The 26,455-nt window shown below is 40.2% G+C and overlaps 1 protein-coding gene across 2 annotated transcripts in view; it reads left to right on the top strand.

The window, feature by feature from the left end:
* TMEM132E (transmembrane protein 132E) overlaps window positions 1–26,455 on the top strand; it is a 481,530-nt gene that overhangs the window by 358,439 nt on the left and 96,636 nt on the right. For both annotated transcript variants that reach the window (XM_088445953.1, XM_088445954.1), the window contains exon 2: window positions 20,682–21,573. In XM_088445953.1, the coding sequence (XP_088302079.1) occupies window positions 20,682–21,573 (892 nt within the window). The remainder of the gene's footprint in view (window positions 1–20,681; window positions 21,574–26,455) is intronic.

Here is a 26,455-nt window from a genome sequence, read left to right as displayed (position 1 = left end):
TGCAGCCTTCACTTGTTAAATTGTAATATTACAATATTCCTTTTACTTTACGCCTTTGATTGTGGTACAAGCAATAGCAGTATTATGTATGTTATTTCAATCTGTTTCTGAGCCGGATAATTAACAGAACATGTTTGCTTACTGTAGACATTGAGCACAAATATTTGCAAACTAAAATGTTCTAGGCTATGCTAATTTAGCAAAGTGTTCCAGTTTACTGACTCGCATCCAGAGATTTTGTCTTATTTCCCTAGTCAGGAATGCATTGCCTACCTGTAGGTGGAATCTTATTTCTTATTTGTTCATAATAAATGGATTTGTAGTCTTATTACTAAAGAAAATGTACTATACAGGATGTAGCTTGCTCTACAGGTTTTTTGATTTGTTAATAAGTTTCTTCATTAAAGTTAAATAATTACTGACGGTAAGATATGAAATATGCTCAGATCCTTTCACCCAGCATATTTTAAAGGATATCCTCAGATTGACACAATTAATTTGACACCTGATCGATGAACATGCCTCTAATATTTAATCTTTCTTATATGAGAGAACCTGAATTCACTACTATATTGTATATTTACTAATCCAAGGCTGCCTACAGTGCCTTGCAAAAGTATTCACCCCCTTGGCTTTTTACCTTTTTTGTTACATTACAACCTGTAATTTTATTAATTTTTTTAATCTGAATTTTATGTGATGGATCTGCACAAAATAGTCTAATTTGGTGAAGTGAAATGAGAACAAAATATATAAAAAAGAATCTTTATAAATAAAATTCTGAAAATTGGCATGTGCATATGTAATCACCCCCTTTGCTATGAAGCCCCTCAAAAGTTCTGGTGCAACCAATTACCTTCAGAACTCACATAATTAGTTAAATGAAGTTCACCTGTGTGAAATCTAAGTGTCACAAGATCTGTCAGTATAAACACACCTTTTCTGAAAGACTCCAGAGGCTGCAACACCACTAAGCAAGAGGCATCACACCATGAAGACCAAGGAGCTCTCCAAACAAGTCAGAGACAAAGTTGTTGAGAAGTACAATTCTGGGTTGGGTTATAAAAAAATATCCAAATCTTTGATGATCTCCCGCAGCACCTTCAAATCCATCATCATCAAATGGAAAGAACATGGCACCACAACAAACCTGCCAAGAGAGGGCCACCCACCAAAACTCACAGACCGGGCAAGGAGGGCATTAATCAGAGAGGCAGCACAGAGACCAAAGGTAACCCTGAAGGAGCTGTTCCACATGAGAAACTGGTGTATCTATGCATGTGACCACAATAAGCTGTACACTCCATGGAGCTGGGCTTTATGGAAGAGTGGCCAGAAAAAAGCCATTACTTAATGATAAAAATAAGAAGACACAATTTGAGTTTGCCAAAAGGCATGTGGGCAGCTCCCCAAATGTATGGAGGAAGGTGCTCTGATCAGATGAGACTAAAATTTTACTTTTCGGCCACCAAGGAAAACGTTATGTCTGGCGCAAACCCAACACATCCCATCACCCAAAGAACACCATCCCCACAGTGAAACATGGTGAAAACATGGTGGTGGCAGCATCATGCTGTGGAGATGTTTTTCAGCAGCAGGGACTGGGAAACTGATTCGAGTCGAGGGAAAGATGGATGGTGCTAAATACAGAGATATTTTGAGCAAAACCTGTTTCAGTCTGCCTGTGATTTGAGACTGGGAAGGAGGTTCACCTTCCTGCAGGACAATGACCCGAAGCATACTGCTAAAGCAACACTTGAATGGTTTAAGGGGAAACATTTAAATGTTTTGGAATGGCCTAGTTAGTTAAAGCCCAGATCTCAATCCAATTGAGAATCTGTGGTCAGACTTGAAGATTGCTGTTCACAAGTGGAAACCATCCAACATGAAGGAGCTGGAGCAGTTTTGCCTTGAGGAATGGGAAAAAATCCCAAGGGCAAGCTGTGGCATGCTCATAGAGACTTATCCAAAGCAACTTTTAGCTATAATTGCCGCAAAAGGTGGCTCGACAAAGTACTGACTTTAGGGGGGTAAATAGTTATGCACGCTGAAGTTTTCTGTTAAGTTGTCCTAAATGTTGTTTGATTCACAATATAAAAAACCACAACTTCACAGTTGTAGGCATGTTCTGTGAATTAAATGATGCACACCTTCAAACAATACATTTTAATTCAAGGTTGTGAGGCAACAAAACATGAAAAATGCAAAGAGGGGTGAATACTTTTGCAAGGCACTGTATATAAACAAAGCATGTGTAACAAAAATATACATTCAATAAGAGTATTAAAGTTCATATTCTTTGTGAAGACATTAAAGGTGCATACACTCGGTCAGATTTTCTAGGACAATTTAAACGATAATGATATCGTTTATCGTTTTGTCATTCATATCCTCCATTTTATGGCCCCTTCCAACACCCAAACGATGGACGATGTGCAGGCACACATGGTCGATAATGATAACGACCATCGCCCGTGCATGCAGTCCAACCTGGTCAATACCAGGTTACTATAGGGAACTGCGATATAGTAGTTTGGGGGTTGGTGGTGTGTTTGATGATCGATATCGATCATCCAGCACATGCAGGATGATCAGACAACGATATAGTTGTCGTTGTCTGATCTGACCGTGTGTATGCACCTTAAGAGTAATTAGAGCCTCATTATAATTGTAGAAGATGAGGTGCTCAGTAAAAATTTGTAACACACACAAAATAGATGCAATTCCCAAAGATTTTTGTTACAATGAGGTGTGGTTTTCTTCAGCATACCACTACAATACATGGTAACATGTAATTTCTTCTAAATGTGATGAAAGACATTGTTTTTTTGCCCCAGTCATATCTGTATCTCCTGCCAATGGAGTTTACACTTTGCTGATTTGTTAGATAATAGCAGGGAGATTGTGTATAGCTTAGTGTTTCCCCAAACTTCGTTTTTTTCACTTCAGTTAGAATCATGACTAACACAGAGAAATCTGTGAAGAAGGATTTTGAATGAGGTCCAAAAAATAATACTTTCAGAAGCCCTGCTGATGTCTTTTCTATCCTGCAGCTACCAGAGTGCTCTTTAAAAGAGTTTTAGGCAACAGGAAAATGGTTATCCCTTACACTGCCAAGAAGAGCTTTACAGCTTTGCTTCATTAATCTTTAACCCAATGAAATATAAAGAGATCAGACATATGATACACAGAAACATTGCAGATTCAATTGGCACAATAATGTGTAATGTGTAGTGTGGTGGTACATTAAGTCCATCCATTTTATGGCTCCTAGCCAGTTCTAAAACAACCTCACTGCATTAGAACACTCAGGAGGTGATTTATAGTAGGATGGGCAAAACAAGAAGTTGGGCAGAGTAACGGTACCAGAGTAGCGCAGAAACATGAATTCATTTGGCAAATCAAGTTTATTATAAATAATACAATAAAGTTATGGAGGGTGTGCCATTCCAGGGTTGTACCTTGCTCAGGTGGCCTGGCTAACTGGCCTAGCAACTGGGATAACCACAGATTGACCATGCCTGGCATGATCATTCCCTGTCTAGCTCTATCCTTGTTTTTTTCACAGTAAGTTGACTGCACATTTATGGTCAGAAAAAATTGGCAAGAGGGGCACCATAATTTAAATACTATAATTATAATTCTATCCACATGCTTTCTATAGCACAGATTCTCAAACTATTTTGCATTGGGACTCCTATGACAATAAAATCTATCTTTACAAAACCCCAGCAAGCTGCTGCAGAACAGTGCTCCTACATACCTCATTAGACAAGCCCAAACCTAAATGGATTCTCTTCTTACATTTAAGGATTATGAGACACTCCAAAATTAGGTAGGTGTGATGGGTTATGATTCTTTTCAGGTGCCTTCTGTTAATGCAATCTGCATGCAGGGGTAAGAGAAATTGGCATTATGTGCATGGGTAGATGGATCATGTGGCAAGAAAAGGCAATGGGCTGCTTATCTTTTCTAGTACCTTCCAATCAGATGGCTGAACTGACTCGAGAGGTCAGGACTACCCTGGTTAGGCCCTGGGTGAAATATTCACTTTCTGATGTCAAAGTCTGAAGACTGGAGAGACCAAAATAATCCAATTAAAAAACTATATATTATCTAATGATAGGACAACAATGGTTAAAAATCTACATGACATCTCCACATGCTCTTCAAACATCTCCACATGCCAATAAGACCTCTCCACATGCCATCAGAGCTGCACACATGCCATCAGAGTTCCCATCACACAGTGCATTTTATTAATTTTTAGCCAAATAAAGTATTGCATACATGTCACTTTTCAAAAACATCATTGCAAAGTATGTGTAGAACTCTTTTCTAGAGTACCAAGCTTCCATGTCTGGGAATCTCCACTATGGTGGGAGGAAATCCTCGGACTCCCAATGACAGCTGGTGCCGTCACTTATTTGCCTGGTGTAAATTTGGGAATATCAGCAATTAAAGTAGGCTCTACAATTGGGGAAATCTACAATACACATCATGTAATGTTGAATAGGACATGGATTTGTTGAGGTTTCGTGTGTCTTTAGAAGCTTTCAACACTGCCTGAGGAACTGGCCAGGTGCTGTGAAATACATTGCTATTCTAAGTGAGAATTTTATTTTCCTTTAATGCTTTTCTTTTTAAGCCTGATTTTTATCTTGTGATACTGTGTTTTTAAATTAATTTTATACCATTTGTATTTTTCATTAGTCCTTTAATCGTTGTTGTCTACAATAGCGAATACAAGTTTGTTATTTTTATATTTCATTTATCCATAACAATAGTGAGTTGTAATATGATGCAATTAATCTACCTAATAAATCATTTCATTATTGTTTATCTAATTTTTTGTTGGGTCATCCCTTATTTGCGAATTGCAGCCCATATTTCATGTTTGAGGGTGTTTGACCACTTATATCTTAAGTGCTGTCTCTATCTTTAACAATCCTATATTGCTAGAGAGTATGGAGAGTAAAGGCAGGGCCGTAGCTAGGGTAGTGCGGCCGATGCTATCGCACAGGGCACCACACGTCAGAGGGCGCTGTTTGGGCCTGTCACATTTCTGTTTATTATCATTCTTGCTTGTAGCTTCCTCTTATTTCATCCCCAGCCTCTCCTATCTCTTCCCTAGCCCTTCCCCATGAAGCCATGGCTCTTCTTTGGGTGCATTATGTCCCTTTGAAAAAATGAGGGGGGCGACAATGCTCTTTCTGGCACAGGGCACCAAAAAGTCTAGATATGGCTCTGAGTAAAGGACTAGTTTTGCATAGCCAAAGTGTCACAATGAAATGTTGATGTATAAAGTTGTTATGTTCTGGGTTGTTTGTGGACCCATGGTGGTAGCAGGAGCGATCACAGAAGTGGGTTTGAAAATGAAACTAGGTTTTTTAATAGGTGCTTGAGTAGATATAAAATATGGCAGTAAATAAAGTCCAGGTATATATAAACGTGCGCTAGAGTTCTGTGGTGGGAGTAATGGGTTAATGTCCAGGTAGAAACAATTAGAACTGTCCAGGTGTGCAGGTAGTGAGACTGGAATAATCAACCAGGTATGCAGGTAGTGATGCAGGAAAATAATAAGCCAGGTATGCAGGTAGTGAACTAAGGCAAATGAGCAGGATGTCAGCAGGCTCAGGCACTCAGGTATGGGCAAGGGTGGTGGAGGAAGCGGGGTAGTCCAGTGGAAGCTAGGAGCTGACAGGCAGACTGGCAGACAGCGAATTTCACAGGAACAGGATAAGCACAGAGAACTCCCTCTCAGCTAGGCTGAGATACACGTTGCACTGGCAAAGAAGGAAGGCACTGAACCTTCCTAAGTACCCCATGCCGTGCTGTTACTGGCCAGAGGGAACATGTGACTCACCAGGATTGGTCAGCCGCATCACATGGCCAGAAGGCAAAATGGCGGCGCCCATGCCAAACGGAACGGAGACACCGCCAGGCCCTACCAGCGCAGAGTGACAACAGGCCCGCACAACAACGCGTGCAGCCAAAGCCCCCCGCCAGACACAGCTCCGCCACCAGACAGCCTGCGCCACAACGACCTCACAGGTAACACCCGCCTAGCGCCATGCTGAAATACCCTGGCCATGACAAAAGTACCCTTCTTAATGCAGGAAACACTCTCCTGTTTTCAATTCTATTCCCTCTAGGTTAAGCTGGGAAACCCATTAGTTCTCCATAGGTCACAGAGATTGGGCACCTGTTGGCACTGCCACTACATTCATGTATCTTTATTTGAAATCTTTGTAGAAGTTATGTTATATACTGTATTTCCTAATCACATACTTACATGAATTCCCTTTTTAATTATTTTTTTTCTTCAGGGTTTATAAAACCATAATAACTGAATGAGTACTGGATTTGGGTAGCTTCACTAAGAACCTATCACTGTATTGGTTTTAATTGGACACTTGATTTAAGCAATGTAGAAAGCAAATAGACTATTGATCTGCAAGGATCTCACATAGACTTAGTAAGTAAACTCGCTCCTTTTTTATATTCTCCACTGAGCTACATGAAAGGTGAAGAAAGCTGCACGGATTCTTGCTAATAAATTGAACAATATTGTTTGTTATAATCTTGCTCATAAAAGATTGAATATGAACTGTGGTTGTTAATCATCAGGCAATATTGTGCAGACTTTTACAAGTCAGTATATCTTTAAATATCTGTTATCCTGTTTACTTATGTATATTATGATATGCCAGCAGTACGTCTAAGAAAAACAATATTAAGTCCTTAATTGATTTATTTGATTCAGAATGTGAGGAAGGTAAGACACTGAGCAGGTAAACTGTTATCTGGTGAAATGTTAATTTTATGTGGCAAAACTAAAGTGGGTCACACATGTTTAACCAAATTGGCCTGAGATTGTACTAATTATGTTTAGAAACAATGGTTATGAGCAGTCAAAAAGCTCTAGGTTGGTGGAGTCTCTTATTACCAGGGTAGAAGTGCTTTTATAGTGGATAAGCCAGTTATTAGTTGGCTAGACCAATCAATAAAGTCATATCACTGAGACATCAAGCACTAATCCCTAGTGAACAGTCAATATACAGTCTCATGAATATTGGCTAATCTCACACATTCATACTTGCTTGCCCTCACGTAATATCCAGGAGACTCCTGAAATTTATACCCCTTTTACACCGGAGCTAAAACCCGGGTTTTTGAAGGGTTAACCCGGGCAGCTCCCTGGTGTAAAAGGGGAGGGGGTTGGATCGCCGGGTCGAGTGACCCGGCAATCCAACCCAGGTAACTAGCAGGGTTTAACATGGGCGTAGCCCGTGAAACCCTGCTGTGAGAACAGCGCACTCCGGGTCACGATGACCTGGAGTGCGCTGCTAGCCAGCCGATTGGTCCGGTTTCAGTGGCGTTTGGAGATGACGTCTTCTCCAAGCGACCACTTTCACTCCGGAAAAGCCGGGTCTAAGCAGACCCGACTCTGGTGTGAGCGGCGCCGACTCGGGAATATCCAGAGTCGGTGCCGGCAAAATTCCGGGTCTGATCCGGATGGAACTTTGTTCCAACTCCGGGTCAGACCTGGAATTTCGGTGGAAAAGGGGTATTAGAGAGCTCTCCTGAACTCCCAAGAGAGTAAACCAACCTTCCAGGCCTACTCTCTTCCCTATTAAAGTGGGCTTTGAGGGATTAATGATGCAATTTCCAGTGAATCTTACCATTATTGCCCAGCCTCCTACTGTTCAATGGTGCTAATCATAGCGTTAAGTAGTGCGCAATTCATTGTACTTCCCACCTAGAATCCACCTCCAGCATATCCTGGATAGTCATCTCAAAATACAGCATTGGAAAAGTATGCCTAAATTACCTTCCTCTACCATGTGAAAGGAGCAGTTATACTTTAAACATGTTTTATGTTTTTCATTTCAGTTTGTTTTTGTTACTATTTTATACTTTGCTATTGCAATTTTTCACTTGGATGATAAAGTGCCAGGCATGTTTGTCTACTTTCAATCATAGCAATGAAAATAAAAAATAAGTCAAAATGGCAACTTACTGAAACAACTGAAGTATACATGTTGTGCACAATACCTGTCTTTTAAGCCTGAGTTTTTCTATTAACTAGTTTTAGACAAGCTGGTTGTTAATATTCCTGCAAATTTTAATCTGTATTCCCTGTACATGTACAGTTCAAAAGTGAGGATGTGCAGGTATCAGAGACCTGGAATCTATTATAATAGATTTTGATACTTGTGAATTGTTACCAAAAAATAAAAATATAGAAAAACACATGGACAAGACTTAAAATTTCAGACCTTTCTCTGGAAATCAGAGAACATTGTAAATTATTAATGTAAGTATGCATTTATAAGAGGGTAATTGAAACAGAAGACTGTACAGATGGTGAATAATCGATCTATCTGCAAATAATAAATAAAGGCCCTTTCAGGTTCTGGTTGGCATAGGACTATGGATCCATCATCAATACATAGAGTTCCTGTTATGGAAAAAATGTGCTTGTATCCTCTACATATTTATGAGAATTGATGCTGCTTTCCTACATTGCTGAGTATATAGTATATTACGATAGAAAAAATAACACAACTGCACGCAGCAAAGCATGAATATGCTATAAATTACATTGTTTCAACCTTTTAGGCTTTGGCAACTATTATTTCAAGGACGACAAAATGATAGGTATTACCTGTTTCCTAGTTAGTCCAGCACTGCAAAAGCAAAACATGCACTGTGAGCTTCTCATCACACGGCATATTGTTATGAACTGTGCAAACTCTTATTGAGCGGGATGCACCCCGCCAATGATCGCATGCATACTAGCGTTTAGTAATGCTGTATGCATGATGATTAAAGCAAAGGACAGCTCCCCCGATAAGAGCTATCCCTTGCAGTTTTGGGAGCCGTGGGGGACCCTCGGAGGGATCCTGTTGGATCCCTCTCAGGGAAAACTCAGAATAGAAGCCCATAGGCATCTATTAGTGGATCTAAAGATGGCGTTGCCTATCGGGACTAAGCTCTAGAAAGTTTAGCTTTCCGAAGCTTGGTGCATATGGGAAATGTGATCATCTTTAGAGGTTTAACCACACTTTTCAGCATAGCACATCCTGCCCATTATGTTTTGTGTCTCAGCTGTTTATCAAATTAAAAATCTAGAGAATGAAAGACTTTTTTCTGCACAGTAAGTTTGTTATGAAAATGGCATGACTAATAATGCATCACTAATAATGCAATGTGCAATGTTACAGACAATGTTTGGTTGTCATAACATGATATGGAAAATTGTGCCCAAAATTTGTATCTCCCAACATTGAAAAAGTCTGAAGCAGTACACAGCCATGCCTCCTCCGAATAGGGAGTGTGATTGTGTCAGATTATGCATGTGTCCACATCATAGTCAGCATAACCACACCCTTAGTGGGCATGTGTCCATTACTTGGTGAGCACAGCACCCATTTATCACTGCTCTGTTATGCAGAGCAGCAGTGAACAGAACATACCTCCCTACCTTCTAGTGAGATAGGACAAAGCTATCCCAAATGGGAAGGAGAGACAGAACCCTCAAATCAGGACTGTTCCATCTAAAGTGGCCTATTCATTGGAAGTACCCTCTCGCTATAAATATTCCTCCTAACTTCCCGCAAGTTTGGATCAAAAATCAAATTGGAATTTTCCTCTATTATCAGGACAGCTGGGGTGTGAGAATGTGTTGATGTAGAATGTCTCCACTGGCTACACACTGGACACAAGCCTTGTTTGACTAATCTAACAAGTGGTTTATATTTGAAAAATATAATGTGGCCATTTTTATTTGACAACATTTCGAAATAACATTTTACATGAAATAGAAATATATGTCTGTAAAGATCTCAGGCAATAAATAAAGTGATATTATCTATCTTATAACATGTAATAGCACAAACGTGCACCTAAAGATGAACTATGACTAATAAATGCTGAGAATTAAAGGTAACCACAAATCATATGTCTTAGGGTCCATCCTGCTTTCTGCGGTGACTAGCTGGAGACAGCATCTTTATTGACTATAATAACCTGCATTATTTACTCATTAAAAATGCATGCTTTCTATTTATTTCAACAATATCAAATGACAGTAATTCACTATTAAAATGTTTTCTTTCCATATACTTTATGCTTGTAATAATTATCTCAAAATAGAAATACGGTATAAAAGAACTGATGACTAAATCATTTTCCTGTTCACATTTTAAATAGCCTTAATTACACTTCATCAACACAGTGTTGCTTATTGTGTTGAATGCTATGTTACTGTTGTTATTATGAGCCACTGCGCTAGCCGCAATGGCTCACATCCCTCTGATGGGTCCTGGCCGTTGCTAGGCAGCCGGGACACCGGGTCATGTTGTCACTCTGGCCGCATTGAACACTGGTCCCAACTGTTACCTGGCAGCAGGGATTGCTTTCTTCTTCCTCTTCTGTCTCTTTGCTCAGTGGCTGCGGCTTGTTTAGGTAATTAGGGGGGACTAGCTGATCAGGCATCCTGAATGGATGCCTTCCCTGATAATGGGTAGTGAGCACTGCCGGTTATAGGGCCATATTCAATTAGGCTGCGAAAACCCGTTACTCTATCGCCGATGACATCATTTTCGACGTTTTCACTTTTCCCCATATTCAATTTCAAAGACTTTTCGCAGGTGAGAAAAGTCTTTGTCAAAAACCAGGGATAGCTTTTCGCCATAGAATAGGTGGCGAAAAAAAGTGCAGAATTTGGGTTTTGGGGTACAAGCTAAAAAAAGTACCCTGCACCCCTTGGAATCCCCCAAAGGTATTCTATGTCAAAAAATTTTTAAAAGTTCAACAGAACACCCCAAAAAAAGTACTTTCATGTTGAGGGCAAAAAAAAAAGTTGGGGGACAAACTTATAAACTAGCGAAATAGACTCAGGGGGAAGGGGGGTCCCCAGGTATGTGGCAGGTGTTTTTTTGGTTGCGGTTGGTTGTGGCAGGTGGATTTTTAACAATTTTTTAAGGTTCACTTTAGGACTTAAAAATATGCTTGCACCCATTCTCATGTACCCCAAATTTGATGGGACTAGTTATTTTTTTTTTAAAAAGTTGCTAAATACTATTCTTCACCACTTTGTTACAGACGCATAAAAGCATGTAGAGACCATTTAAAAACCCCAAATACCTTTAGCCGGGCTTTTCGGGGGTGCCCATAGTGATCCCGAATGTTAGTGCATCTTTTGGGGGGTGACAGGCTGATTTCCCCAAAAGTAACAGTACTTTTCGCTACTTACCTTTCCTCCCGGTACCGTTTTGACCTATTTTAAATAGAATACGGGGATACGTGGGCACACGCCCGATACTTTTTCATTTTCAAAACCTCCGATGAGGGTGAAAAGTCCGGCAACTGACTTTTCGCCTCAAATTGAATATGGCCCATAGTGTTTTGTCCTGCTGACCTACCTGCTGTGTTCCTGACCTGTCTAGCCTACTGGTATGAGGTATCCTGTATATTCCTGAATCCAGTCCATGCTACACATGTCATTGGATCCTGTTGGACTCCTGCTGTTGGACTCCTGCTATACAATGATATGCCCCACAATGGGTACCTACAACTCTGCATCACCTTTGGGTATCTTGTTATGGATTATCAATCCTGTGAGACCCCTGTAAGGCTCAATTTTAAATATAAGATTAGACACCATGAAGTTTGGGGATATATGCAATGCTCAACATAAGGTGGTTCCTGGACCCGAATTTGTCTGTATGGCACATATTGGTTATAGATAAGTTTCAATATGTGTTTTCAGACAATTCTGTGTAGTCTTTTGCCCAATTGTGTAGCAAATTTGATGTCCCACACAGGACTTTTACTAGTTTTGTAATTGGTAATTTTACAAATTACTGTACTGGATCAGCTTTCAAAATACACCTGTAGCTTCCTTAAACCCTCCCCCTCTGTTCAATAACCTTTGCCTCTCAAAATCTATAGAAATACTTTCTTCATGGTATGACACTTTATTGTCTACTTCTTAATGTCAAAAACGCACAATCCAGGCTAATTAGAAGTTTGTTTGTGTGTTTATGTAATTTAGATTGATAACATATATATCAAAACGCTTTGAGAATGGTGCAATGTATAGGTCACCTGGAATGTTGACAAAGGTTGTTCATAGATTATATTTGACTCTGGATAAATGACATAAGATATGACCTACCTGTTGTAAGTATTGTTGTAGCAAGGTTGGTAACCTCATTTATGTGCTTTTTGTCCTACTTAATCTTTACAGTGAGGGCTTTGAAATCATTAACCATGTAGTTCAAGCCCCCTATCCTTGCTCCCCAGCTCCAACACTTCATCATTATTCTTGTCATACTTTTAATAGGTATATTATAGGTCACATTCTTATTGCCACCAGAGCAGTAATTGCTCACTTTTGGAAGGACTTGTCTATAAAATGGAATTTATTAACGTAACAATTTTGTTCTGCACAAGATTCATATTTATGGTTTTGTGATTTGATGCTTTCAGATGCAAATGCACATTATGGCAGTGATAGAAATTCTTGTTAAATCTTTGTTTCACTCAACTTAATGATATTCAGTTGCCTGGCAATACTGACTGGCAGCAGAGAGCATTTACTTACATCTTTGCCAACCAGTGCTGGATCCATCCATGCTTTCCAATGAGACATCCTCTTACTGGTTTGGTCCCTATATAGGCATTTGGGAGGAATCTCCCAGCAATCTCTGTAAACAGACAGGTACAGTATGTTGACATAATCAGGCGCCGCTGCATTTGTCAGCCATCTTCTAAATATCAGAAATCAACTGAATGCATGCCAGCAGGATCACTGAGGGGGAGATGTATCAAACCTTGGAGAGCGATAATGTGGAGAGAGATAACATACCAACCAATCGGCTCCTAACTGTCATTTTTCAAACACGGCTTGTAAATGACAGTTAGGGGCTGATTGGTTGGTACTTTGTCTCTCCACTTTATCTCTCTTGATACATCTAGCCCTCAGACACCTAGATCAGCACAGTAGCTGTCAAGGGCACACAGGGTGACAGGGCTGTAACTAGCACAGGACTCTATGGGCATCTATGGGGCCATATGGCCCCTGCATCTGGCTAGCAGGGAGGTCTACAACAGCACTCTGCAGCCAGTATCGCTGCTGCAGTGCTGCTCTGACATGGTTAAAATGTTGACAGGCAACATGTCGACATGTGAAACGTCAACATTGCCAGAATGTCGACATTAGGTTTAGACTTAGGGTAGGTTAGTGTTAGGCACTAGAGGGAGGGTTATGGATTAGAGTTAGGTATAGTAGAAGAATACTTACCGGAATGCAGTATGATCACCCAGATCTGAACCAAAAGTGATGGTTACATGACCACTGGAGCTTGGAAGCTGCGCTGGAGCCACTGCAGCCATCAGTCGATATAATATTCTAACATATTGACATATCATACCACACACATTTGCGGAAGTTGCCACAACAGTGTTGGGAAGAACCTCCCGGACAATATTGTAGAAGCAAAATATGAGGACAGGGTCCGCGCTACTAATGTTATTTAACTGTAGTAAAGGATAGCTTATGCCTTGTGCGTTTAACCAATAGATATATTTATTCCAAACATCAAATATAGATAAAATATATATATATATATATATATGTATAGGTTCACAGTGTTCCTGTAGATGTAATATGCCTCACAGGAGTTTAGCGTTCTTGTAATAGTTCACACTATGGAGTGTTCAGGCAGAGTTTGTGTGAATGATTGGGATTGCGCTGATAGTGCGCGGGTGTCAAGGGGATGAATGGGGGGGAAATGGTGGTTATGCTACTTGATCTTGTATGGATACAGTCTCGATTGTCCTGTGTTAAGTTAGGGTGTATCGTTGTGTCTGGTGGGGCGGTGTCCCGGACCCCCAGGTTCACAACTTACCCATGCTGGTTTTCTTCACTCTCCTCTAGGAGAGCATTCCGGTCTGGTCCTCCTCTTCTTGGTTGCTTCCGTCTGCTGTGCCTCTAGGTAGCAGTTCATGTCCGGCAACACGCTCTGTGGGAACAGCTGTCCGCCGACTGCCGCGAGACTTCCGGGATGCCCGCGATCACGTGAGGTCACGCGGTCCCCGGGTCTCAGGCTAGTCAGGCCGCTCACTCGGCTCCAGCCAAGGAGACTTAGATAATAAGCGCTATGGTAGTAAGCGCTGTGTGTGATAGGATATGTGATTCCAACACGTATCGGCCTCTGGCCTTCCTCAGGGAATAAAGTGATTACATATGTTGGTGTGGTGACTTATTTATAGGCTGAGTTTAGTGGGCGCCATCTTGGTTGTGGTACAGTTCACATAGGGCTGTGGGCAATGTTATAGACGCCATCTTTGATATGGTATCAAATGTGCTTTTGAGGTATCTGCGGCCCTCTTGGTTAAGGGATCCACTGAAAATACTAGAATGTCTTACTGCTGTCCATATTCGCTGGTGATTGTACCTCATCTGCCAGCTGATTATGGCCTTGACATAATATTAGGTGGAAATGGGTACTGGCTTCTTGGTATTTTGGGGTGGGTTGTTCATGTTGAATGCGTTAATCAATATGTCAAATGATCATTCATTCAATATTACTGCCTTAATTTCGTTATCTAGATTCAGTCCATATGGTTTGAGGGTTTTCATATTAAAAATCCATTTCAATTCTTCCCTATTCAGTGTTTTTTCAAAATCTCCTCCTCTCCAATTCCTCTCTATCTTGGATATTCCTAGAGATTTCAAACCTAATGGATTTTGGTTGTGTTTCTCTTTGTAGTGAAGTGACAGATTGTGTGTTTCCAAACCTTTCTTTATGTTTCGGATATGTTCCGATATTCTTACACTTAGTTTGCGTGTGGTCCTCCCATGTATTGTAGGCCACATGGGCACTCAATCAGGTAGATCACCCCTGTGCTGTGGCAGCTGATATGTTGTTTAATCTTATAGGTTGTATTTGTATAAATGGACTTGAACTCCCCTACCCGTTTCGTAGTAATTTGTGTATTTCTGCAGTTAAGGCAGGTCCCACACTGGTAGAAACCCTCCCTAAACACAGTCTGGTGCAAGGTTGTTTGTATTGTTTTGATGGGTTTAATGTGATTCCGAACCAGTTTCTGTTTGATGTCTTGGGCCTTTCTGTAGATAATCCTCGGTTTATTTGGTAACACATCTGATAGAATCTCATCTTCTAACAGTACATGCCAGTGTCTGTCTAGAATTTGTTTGAGTTTCCTTGTGTCCTGATTGTATTGTGTGATGAATGCGGTTTTATATGGGTTAATCTCTCCTTCTTTTTCCTTCTCCTTGTATACCAGCAACGAGTCCCTATCCATCCCTGCAACCCTTTCGCGTGCTTCGTCTACCATATGTTCATCATAATTTTTCTCAAGTAGTTGTTCCTTAAGTCCCTGACTCTGAACATGATAGTTCTCTATCTTAGTACAATTCCTCCTAATCCTTGTGAATTGACTAGTCGCTATACTCTTAAGCCAGTTTTTATGGTGGCCGCCACTCGCAGAGCCAGCCCTAGGCATAGACAAACTAAGCAAATGCCTAGGGCATTTGGAATGCCTAGGGGCACCCAAGCCTGCCTCGGGAAAGCAGAGCCAGTTTGGGGCAGGCATGGCTGGGACACCTGCTGTTGGCTGGGCAGAGACTATGGCAGCTGCTATTGTCACTGTGCAGCATCCATGATCGGAATTCAGCTGGCAGCAGCAAACAGTGAGCGGGCAGCGGCAGTTTGCAGGGATGAGGCACCTGGATAACAGCTAGTGGTTAGTGCGGGTGCTGTGCTGGGAGAGGTGTGCTGGTAGAAGGGTGCTATGCTGGGTGATGTGCGCTGTGCTGTGATCTGTGACGGGTGCTGGGAGCACAGCCCAGTAAGACCACGCCCCTTCTGTGAGGCCACACGCTTATTCAGGATCCTATGGGGGGGCACCTCCCAAAATCTTGTCTAGGTCACTAATTTGGCTAGGGCCGACTCTGGCTACTCGACAAGACGAGTGTGTTCGGCAATTATATCTGCTAAAGGTGGCTACTTTGAGCAGTCAAAAATTTTAATTACGTTTTGTTAACAAAATGATTTTATAATTTCTTTTTTTCTCACCTTTGTTTATTTGTTCTATGCTTTAATTTCAGAGTACATTGTGACATTAACTGCATACATTTTAATAATAATAACTGGATAGTGTTCTAAAGCTTTTGACCAGTAGTGTGTGTATATACAGTATATATAGGGTTGGATGTGCCAAACTACTCAAAAGGAGCAGTACACACCCTCTGCAGGGGTTGGGTATGGGATGCCAGCGGTCAGATCTTGATGCCGGCATCCTAACCAGGTTCCAATGCTGACGCCTAAAGGTAAGTACTCCTAACCCTACTCCTAACCCTCCCTACCCAGTGCCTAAACCTAACCCTCCCTCCCCGCACCCTAAACCTAACCCCCCCCACAGATGAATCCTCCCCCTAGTGCTTAACCCTTACCCACCCTAACCCCAGTACTTACCTTCAGGATTCCGGCGGTCGGGAAGCCAGCGCCAGTATTCTCATGTGTCGGGATTCCGGCGTCGGCATTCTGACCGCTGTAATCCCAGAGGTCGGGATTCTGACCACATCCCCCCTCTGCAGTGCTGCCTGCATAGGTTTTTACTCCCTCTCCCTCAAATGCTTTTACAATTGTAGGCAAGTATGGTCTACAAATGTATTTATTCAGTGGCTTTATAGGGAAATGGTCTATACATTTGCTTTTAAATAAATTCTGTTATGATTTTACATCTCTTGTCCACAATAGTAGATGTAGAAGTGAGACACAATTCTGCTTTTTTCTGTATCTGCCAGAGCCAGTTCCATATCTTTCTTGTTCATTGTTTCATTTTTATATTTTGATCTCACACCTTGCAGTCATCTAATTTTCCTTCTCTTTGATCAGTTTTCTTCTCCCTTGGCTAGTGTTCTGTCATTATTTGCCATTTTGACCTCTCACAACACAATCTAGTCTACAAAACGTCCATCTAAACCTTTGGACAATAAGAGAGGTGTTTGCTGCATTATTCCCTGTTCAGCTTTTTGAGATGTGCCAGTAATTACAATGTGTTTGCCATGTAATCATACTGGAAAACAACACACTGGATGTAGCAGAGAATAGACGTTGTTTCTGCCACAGCAGTAAACAGCCTGCTGGCACTTTCTTTCAAACCAACATGCCTCTGGCATCCTTCGAGCTCCTTTACCTTGTCATCATAGTACAGCCATGTGGGAACAATCTCTTTTACAGGTCATTGCTAACTTTTGCCCGAGTTATGATCGATGTTTCTCTTGTAGTGATATTTCCAGCTACTGTACATGAAGTAAACACATTACTAGTCTAACAGGGAGATCTACAAATTATTATTCCCACAGATTATTTTACCCAGGTTGTGAACACTATAAAGAGATCAGTGGTCTGTCAATGAATCAAGAGACGAGTGAAATTACAGATACAGCAAATTTAAATTTAAATCAGCCTATATTTCCTTGTCAGGAGGAGGGTTAAATGAATGTGCTTGCCATTACAATACTAGTTATTGTATGATGTGGTCCTCAAATTGACAGATTACAAATACTTTGGCCTGTAGTCTAGAACAGTGGTTCCCAAACTGGGTGCCTTGGGGCACTTGCAGGGGTGACATAGGTTGATGACAGATAAGCACAAATTACTTGATTTTATATTTTTTTCTGATTTTCTCAAAAAGAAACTTTTGGCTTAGGGGTGCCGTGAAAAAAATGCTGATACTCTAGGTCGCCGAGATTCAAAAAATTTTGGGAAACACTTGTCTAGAATGAAACCTTTCTAATCTCATCACTGGTTAGTAGTTCTGTTGCTAGTAAATACCCTGACATAAGTGTAAAAATAGTCTAAATGTAGCCCTAGTCTTAATGTAAAATAGCCCAAATGCATTTGAAGCTTCTCCAATAAAAAAGAATTTGTCAATAATTAATAACCCTAAATAAAAGTTATACCTAATCTGGCAAACTGGGTGCCACTAATTCAGTGTTATAGCTCGCCTGAAATGTTGATTCTCTCGGTGACTATGGAGGTGCAGTGCGTTGATGCACGAAAAGGCTTAGGAGGATGCTGCTTGACCAAGGGCTGTCATTGTTCTAATGCAGAGGTTCCCAATCACGGTCCTCAAGACTCCCCAACAGTTCATGCTTATATCCATGGTTAAACACAGGTGACTTAATTAGTACTGCAGTCAATTTGATTTAATCACCTGTGCTCAACCATGGATAGCTCTAAAACCTGAGCTGTTGGGGAGCCTTGAGGACTGCGTTTGGGAACCTCTGCTATAATGTATAGTAGTGATTTTGACTGATGTTTAAATGTGCAGTATAAATACATTTTAGCTGTGATGAAAATAACGTGTCATCAGCAGCAGTGTTTGTTGACTAATTTCATACCATCCATCTTTGTAGGTTAGGAAATAAGGAAAGAAAGTGGGACAACAGCAAATTGAGCGGCATAGCCATGCATCATGGAGGTGTCTCTAGCATTTTACAAAGCACTGTGCCATCTTATTCCCCTCCCCTAAATACAGCCCTAGGTTCCGCGTGCACCATTGCAGCCGCATGCAGCCCAAGTTCACAGCTGATCTGCTATGCATAGTAGCAATAATGGCTATACCTCCCAATCTTCCAGTCTGTGGGGTAAAGCCCTCGAATTAGGACTCTGGGAGGTATGCTATTGTAATATTGAGCTTGGAAAAGTGGTGACTGTATTTTTGCATGTAAATTTTATATACATGGAAATATGAAAGTGAATGTGGAAGGTACAGATGTGTTGTGTATAAGTTTTTGTGCAGATTTAAGTTGCCAGGAAAACCCCTAGGGGAACAAAACCCTGCATAGGAAATACAATCTAAATAATACAATCAATGTCCAATGTATTCTAATAATGTTCCATCCCAGTATAATGCAAATTTCATCATCTCAAAATATTTAATGCTACTCTGCTTCAAAAAATGGAGTACTGTGGCACTATTACTGTTTATGCATTATATGTACAATACAGACCATTTTCTAATGTCTGTATATTTACATGTTTGGGGCATGAAAGTGAACTGTCTGTAGATGTTTGTTAGAATTACCCAAATCAAAGTTACAGCTCATCTTTTAAGTGGTTTTTGGAAAAACTACTTTATCCTTTTTCTGCCTACGTAACAATATTGTTGGTAGCATTTTTATTTAGTTATTGGTGGGTTATAATAGAGCTAATGCAGTTATAACAAAGTAAAAATTAGGAGCTGATTTGCACCTTGGGCACAACGTCTTGCACTGCATGGTAGGAAAATTGAAAATATATGGACAGATTTGGGAGGGGTGTGTTATAGCTCAACTATAAATTGCAGTAAAAATAAAGATGTCCAGAATTTGTGTGCTACCATCAAAGGCAGACAGTACATTTCTCCGGTTGTTATTTGCTTTGCTCCCAAATCTACATCAATGTCCCAATGTGCACGCTGTCACCCAGAGCTGGTGCCAGCTTTCACCTATATAAAAAGCATTACATCAGTACCGCTGCAGTACTTATTCTGTTACAGTATCTCCGTCTCAGGAAAGCTTTGAATACATTTTGTTGATAAGCAACTTTTATCGCTGTGATAAGCGCCAACCCTTATTATCTTATTAGCTGCTGTGGGATTGTTTAATGTTGGTTAATTTTAGGGTGAATAATCCATTTGAATAAATGCTTTCAAAATTTATAGTAGAATAGCTGCTGTGTACAATATTCATTAATGTCATCATGGGAAGAGATCAGGTTTGTCTGTCTTCGTTTGTTTCACACACGGGTTAAGAAATCAACTCTGTCCTCCATACGTCTGGCAAACACCCATCTCCCAGATGAGCTCTGGCCAAGTTCTGGATATGTAGTGAGTCTGCATTCAGCAAAGAGCCTGGTGTGAATACTAAGTAGCAAAATACGCTTTCCTAGCTCCCATTAGGAGTGGTGACACAGTGCTCCCTCCTCTGCCACACTGCATGCTGTAAAGATCTTCCCAGGCTAGAATTCAGGACCTTAACCGTTAGAGAAACCATCAGAGCACTGAGCACCAAGTCATCGCAGCTCTGAACAATTCTAGCTGTTTGAAAAGATGCTTCAGTGATTTTCTCAGCTTGCCTTAATTTTATTATTTTCCCTTCCTCTCTGCAATCACACACAATAGATGTGTCCTGTGCTTAAACTACTATCTGTAAATGTAAGGAGATCAAATATATGTGTGTAAAAGTGTATGACACTTACAATATATGACACTTACAATATGTTATCTATAATTTTCCCAGAATTATTTGAGTTCATATATTGTCTAGCACTGTGATTCAATTTCTTGGTACCATGCCACTGTGTGAGCGTTTAGTGGAAACAAGCACCAACTAATGCATATGTGCTCTGCATGAAAAGCTCTAAATAATAGGCTATTGTGGGTTGTGTATACACTGTGAAAAAGAGCAGTCTCTCTGTCTGGAGGATGGATACTGTACTCCACATATTATTTCAGTACAGAAGAAAATAAAGAAACTTGCAGTTTTTAATTAGATGTGTTCATTGAATTACAGGCCCATGTCATGCATTGATTTTATAGTTATTGCCTTCTTGTTTGAGCATATTCCCTGACATTCACCTTTTCTTTTTCAGCATCCTGCAAAGTACTCCCTACAATCCATCCAACAGCCCTTCCACCTTCTCCATCTGCCATACTACCCGTGAGTTATCGCCTGTCCAATACACGCTCTGCCTTCTTTTTACGAGAAGATGGGCCACTTCCAACGTGGAATTCAAGCACTCACTTGCTACAACGGTCAGAGCCCTTTGTGGTCTTTCAAACAAAGGAGTTACCGATTCTGAATGTCACACTGGGACCTTTTGCTTCTGGACAGGTTTTGCCAAAGGAACTACTTCAGCCTTCAAGCATCCTAGAGGTTCCTGACCGATTGACTGTAAACTGGAAAATTAGAGCTTATATTATTCGTACAAAGGTACCAGCCACCCAACCGGTTATACAAGTGCTCTTCTATGTAGCTGGTCGTGATTGGGATGATTTTGGTGTCACAGAGCGTCTTCCCTGTGTACGGCTTCATATTTTTCAGGAAATGCGAGAGCGCAAGAGTTCTTGTCGCCTACAGGGAAGCCTTGCTACTTGTCTTGCTCAGACTGAACTGCCTCAAAGCTGGTTTGGATCGCCAGCCGCCCCCATTGGTAGACGGAAATCTTCATCAGATGGAGCAGATCTTAATGGAGAGAGCCAACAAATAGAACTGTTCTACACATTACACCTACCTGACTCTAGTGGAGGTTGCCAAAATGAAATAGGCACACGAAGAGGAGGGGAAGGCCCAACTCAGCATCCCCTTTTGCGTATTGGTAGTATCAGCCTATACCAACCAGTTCAGGTTGAGCAGGTGGATGAGCGACATCTGGATTCAAATATTTTCATTAGGCTACCTCACCGGCGTTTGCGACCTGGAGAGATACTTAGTATCTTGCTGTACATTCAACCAAACTCCAGTGTAGAACACTTCACGCTCAGGTAATTCTGCACCACAGAACAACCCAGTACATGGTGTCCTGACATAAATGGTATAAAAAAGTATATAACAGTATAGACTAGTATATAAAAGTGCATTCAAAAGAACCACCATACATTTAGAGACTTCCGCTTAGATAGATAGATAGATAGATAGATAGATAGATAGATAGATAGATAGATAGATAGATAGATGTTATTTTGCCCTTCACATAGAATATTACTAAACATTGTTCATAAATAATCATGTAGAATTAAAGTTAGGGCTCTGTTTGAGGGTCTTAGGGTTGTTCCACTATTTAAACAAATTTTGTTAACCCATGTGTGACCATAGAAATACCTGCTATGGGACATAACTGTTATGCTGCTCAGTAAAATAGAGGGTCCTGTATACAGGCTCTACATTATGTTCTACTGATTGTCTCATCTACAGTATGTTGTTTTCCTTCCCCTCCCAATCAATCCATAAATCCATCAACAGCTGGTACAGTATACCAGGGGAACCCAAATGTTTGCTAAGCAGAACTCTTAAGCTGGGTACACACTATACTATGCGTGACCCAGCTGATGGTGTGATGTGATGTAACGATACATCGTGCACGCCATACACACTGCATGATCCGGTGTAGGACAGTGTAATGTGTTCTTACATGTTGCATGTAACAGCACCTTCTCGTTCACCACATCGTTCCATTTGCTGTGCTGCGTTGAATGACTGTAATGCATGTGCAATCGGGCATTCATACTGCATGATCCACATGATATATCGTTCTGATCCTTATCTGAACCATATATTGTATGATATATCGTATAGTATGTACCCAGCTATAGCCTATATGCTGACTACTCACTACACCCACAGGAAATAATGCTTTAGGTGTTATTCATTGCAGGAAAAACAAAAAGTTACATGTAATTCAGCTTCATATGATGGGAGCTGGCTCAGCTTCTAGTGATGCTGCCATAGTCACCAATAGAAAACTTCACTGTGATTTTTAAGAGAACTAAGTGTTTTTTATTGATTACTATTAAAGTAAGAAAACTTGAGAGCATATGGAGCCTAAAGAAGTGTGTAACTAATTGTTGTTGGCCAGGGTATACTGTATAGAGAAATAGGGCAATGGGGTCTACTATATACTGTGCAATTATTAAGCATAATGATAAGTACAAAACCAACAGTATTTTTAATTGCACTATTGTTTGTAGACACTAATATCAATTATCATATTATATGCTACTAAAGATTGACTTGTTTTTAAAATCATATAATTTTATTACAATACAAATTCCACAGATTGGCTCAATAAAAATATAACTATGTACTTTATACTAATAATTATTTTAATTAAAAAATATATATATTTCTCTCAATTATTGTGAATATTAATTTGGAGTGAAATAAAATTCAAACAATAATATGTTGTATTGCTGCAAATTGTTATAAATATTCCCTTCAACTAAATTGAAATATAAGTTTAGCAATGTTAAATATATCCATTGCTAGTATAAATATGCGGGTTACTTGAATATTTATAATTATACTCTAAACTTCTCTTCAGTGACTGCTTAGCAGCAATACAGTATCTTTGTAGGGTAATGTGTTTTCAGTCCCAAATTAACTTTCATTGCCTATATCTGTTCTCTATGCTGTCATCGCCCTATGCATAATTAAAGCTGAAACATGAGTGTTTAATAAAATTGTATTCAAAGCAAACAATTAACAACCAAATATATTGGGTTAGTCTGTAGTCATATATCAAGGTATAGTTTCACTGCTCTAGCCTTGCTCCACATACTGTATGTGTGTAAGAGTCCTTGTACTCTGCTTGGAAGGCTTAAAAACATACTTGCCATCTCTCCCTCATTGTCAGGGAGACTCCCTGAAATAGTAGCAATCTCCCTGTCTCCCTGAAGAGTCTAGCAATCTATCTGATTGCACCTTACCCCAAATATGGAGCTGTTATGTTGGAAATACAGAGATATATACTGTACATTCAAATGGGATCATTAGTATCATTTCCCTGCATTGGGTATAAGGCACAATGATACCTATGGCTACATGCATTTTCTGAAAAGTATCAGTGTGTTTGCATCAACAAGTGTATCTTACTAACTGCATTGGGGCTCATTTACATTTGGATATAAGTCAGTATTATGATACGCCTCTCAGATGTAGCAGTACACCGGCCACTTACCGCGTGCTCGTAGGTGCTGCTTTCATAATCTCCCTGAAATGCTTTTTCAAAAGTAGACAAGTATGCTTAAAAAGTGTACAGTATATGGTGTAATATAAATACAGTACACATAGGGGGTAATTCAGAGGTGGATGCAGGTAAAGCATCCAGCGCTTGTTCTACCTCTACTCACGCATCTGATCCGCCTGTTTACTGCCAGGAATTGCAGATTGAAATTGCATGGAGATCCATGTCATAGCAAATATGGTATTTCTAGACAGCCCTTAAGGAAACCAACTCCTATACTCCCCTTTCATCAGAATCCATGTAATAAGGTAAAGGGAATTCAGCAATGCAGTTGCTCATGTTAGGCATACAAGATAAACCAAAACAGCTTATGTATATATTTACAAAGTGACAAAATACAAAATAAAAAATGTAATAAAGTCTTATTATTCAGTTTTGAGTGCACAATAATAGTTAATAGGAAAGGTCAAATGAAAACTACATTTTACGGAAACTCATTCATTTGTCATGTGCAGTTTTGTAGCAATTGATCCCATATTTCTATCTTCTGTTGCATAATATATTGATACCTACACACCTGATTCTGAATTGCAGGCAAGTCTGAATGTGGCCACATGTTGCAATAATTGTGCATGTGCCCCAGCTTAGAGCAGCTAGGAGTGATTCTCCCCGCTGGCTGAATGGGCATTACTTGGTGATAGCTGGGCAGAAATGGGGTTTCTGCATCTAAGAGAAGCACCCCATGGGTGTGCCCTAGGTGTGCAGTCAGAGCTGCAACCTATTCTGAGTCATGTCATGCAAAGAGCATGGAATTTTCAGTTGTATCTTCTGCACCAAGCATGGGGTAGATATAAGTAGAAGCGTAGCATGGAATCATGGCACCAAGGGCAAGTGCATGCAATGGCGCCTTCCTAGTAATGAAGTGCACACAGCGCGGGGACGTAGCCAGAATGTGGGAATACTGTAGGTTCAAGTGAAAGAAAAGAAATATCAAGATCATTTTAAGTTTGGGGCAGGAAGGAGTCCACTGGGGAAATGCAATAGTTGAGCCCAAGAAACTGTGCCAAGGGGAAGGTAAAAGCACAACCAAGTGAGGATGTCTGTGTAATTGGCATTAATACTGATGGCGGCTGTTCTCACGGCTGCAGGGCTCTCACATAGATGCATTCGATACATGGTATTTATCATCGCTGGAGGTTTACAGAATTATCATTGCATTACATGTGACCAAGAACCACATCCAAAGTCTATTTCTGTACTAGAAATAATATTGGCACCATCTCCCAATGCGAACTGTAAAAGCAGGATTCGGAAGTGTAAGTTACTCTCCCCAAAATTTGAAGTCTCCTGAACATTTTGGAAGAAATCTATGAAAAAATAAGCTTGTTATAATTTATATTAATTGAAAACACATGCACAAAATCAGCCTACTGTGAATCTATTCATTACAAAAAATCTGTATTTGAGAGTTTGTTTCCACTGTCTAATGCTAGCAACAGATCGTCTGTCGCAGTTTCTAAAAGGTTACATATATTTGTGCAATTTAATCTTAGTTGATTTTAAAACAAAGCCTACAGCTGCGCATCCTTGGAATTGTCCTAGAGACATGTGTTCTGCACTGCTCTGCCAAACTCAGATTGTATAGTTGCTGAGCTCACAAACAATCGATGCTCTGAATTTGGTCATTAGATATAAGTCCATTTTAGAGGCCAATGCAAAAGGAAAAAGTTTGCTTTTGGCACAGGGAGATGATTGGATGTATTTTGGCGTGGTTAGTTTCTGTTCATTGCATAGATAATTATGGATAATTAGGTCCATGAAGTCTGTTAGTAAATGTTTCTTTAACATAAAGCAGCAGAACCAATGTATTTTTTAAATTAAGTGGTCCTTTAGTGGTGGAAATGTTGCCTCATAAAATGTTTTCAGTGGTAGATTAACAACATGCTTTCGTCTTTTTTTTTCCTTTTTTTATTTTTTATTGTTTCAATATAACTGCCAGGGCAGAGAAGGTGATGCTTTACAGAAACAGTAAAGGAGTCCAGATTAACTTTCCTTTTAACATTGCTGACAAAACAATTATAGTGGAGGACATGGCGAAGTGATGACCAATTAAGCCCATCGTTCTCATGTCTATTCTGAGAGTCACTTAAGCAATAAGCCAAGCCATGTGTACCATTAAGCTGTCTATCGTACAACTTTGTGTTGAGAGGAAAGGGAATCAGAGAAGCTAACTAGAACACCAGCAGAGACACTGCCTCTGAGGAGCGTTCCCTACTGCTGAGAAGTGAAATACTAAAATAACCATGATATATATTTAGTAGTGTACTGTAGTGTATTGTACTGTATATTTACAGGCTTCAAGTGTTCGTATCAAATCAGGTACAATACTTTATGATTTTTCAAGCATCTCCACCCATAAAACATGGCCTCACACATGCAGTCTAAAGAGACAATGAGAAGATGTGTAGCATAACTATATTTTTTTAGCTTTAACATGAACTTTTAGTTTTAAGCTGAGAAAAATGTACTATATAAATTGTCTAATGTCCCATTTTATTATTATTATTATTATTATTATTCTCTATAATAACTTGTTCCATTCTTACCAACTTTCTGCGAGATGAGGCAAACTTGTAAACCCACGAGAGACGGCAGTCATTCTTGATTTTAATGAGGGCAGTTAT

This window comes from Taudactylus pleione, unplaced genomic scaffold, assembly GCF_031769625.1.
Source record: "Taudactylus pleione unplaced genomic scaffold, aTauple2 ptg000391l, whole genome shotgun sequence".
Taxonomy (NCBI): Eukaryota; Metazoa; Chordata; class Amphibia; order Anura; family Myobatrachidae; genus Taudactylus; species Taudactylus pleione.
The sequence above is the reverse complement of the archived record's forward strand: the minus strand, read 5'-3'. Positions and strand labels throughout refer to the sequence as shown.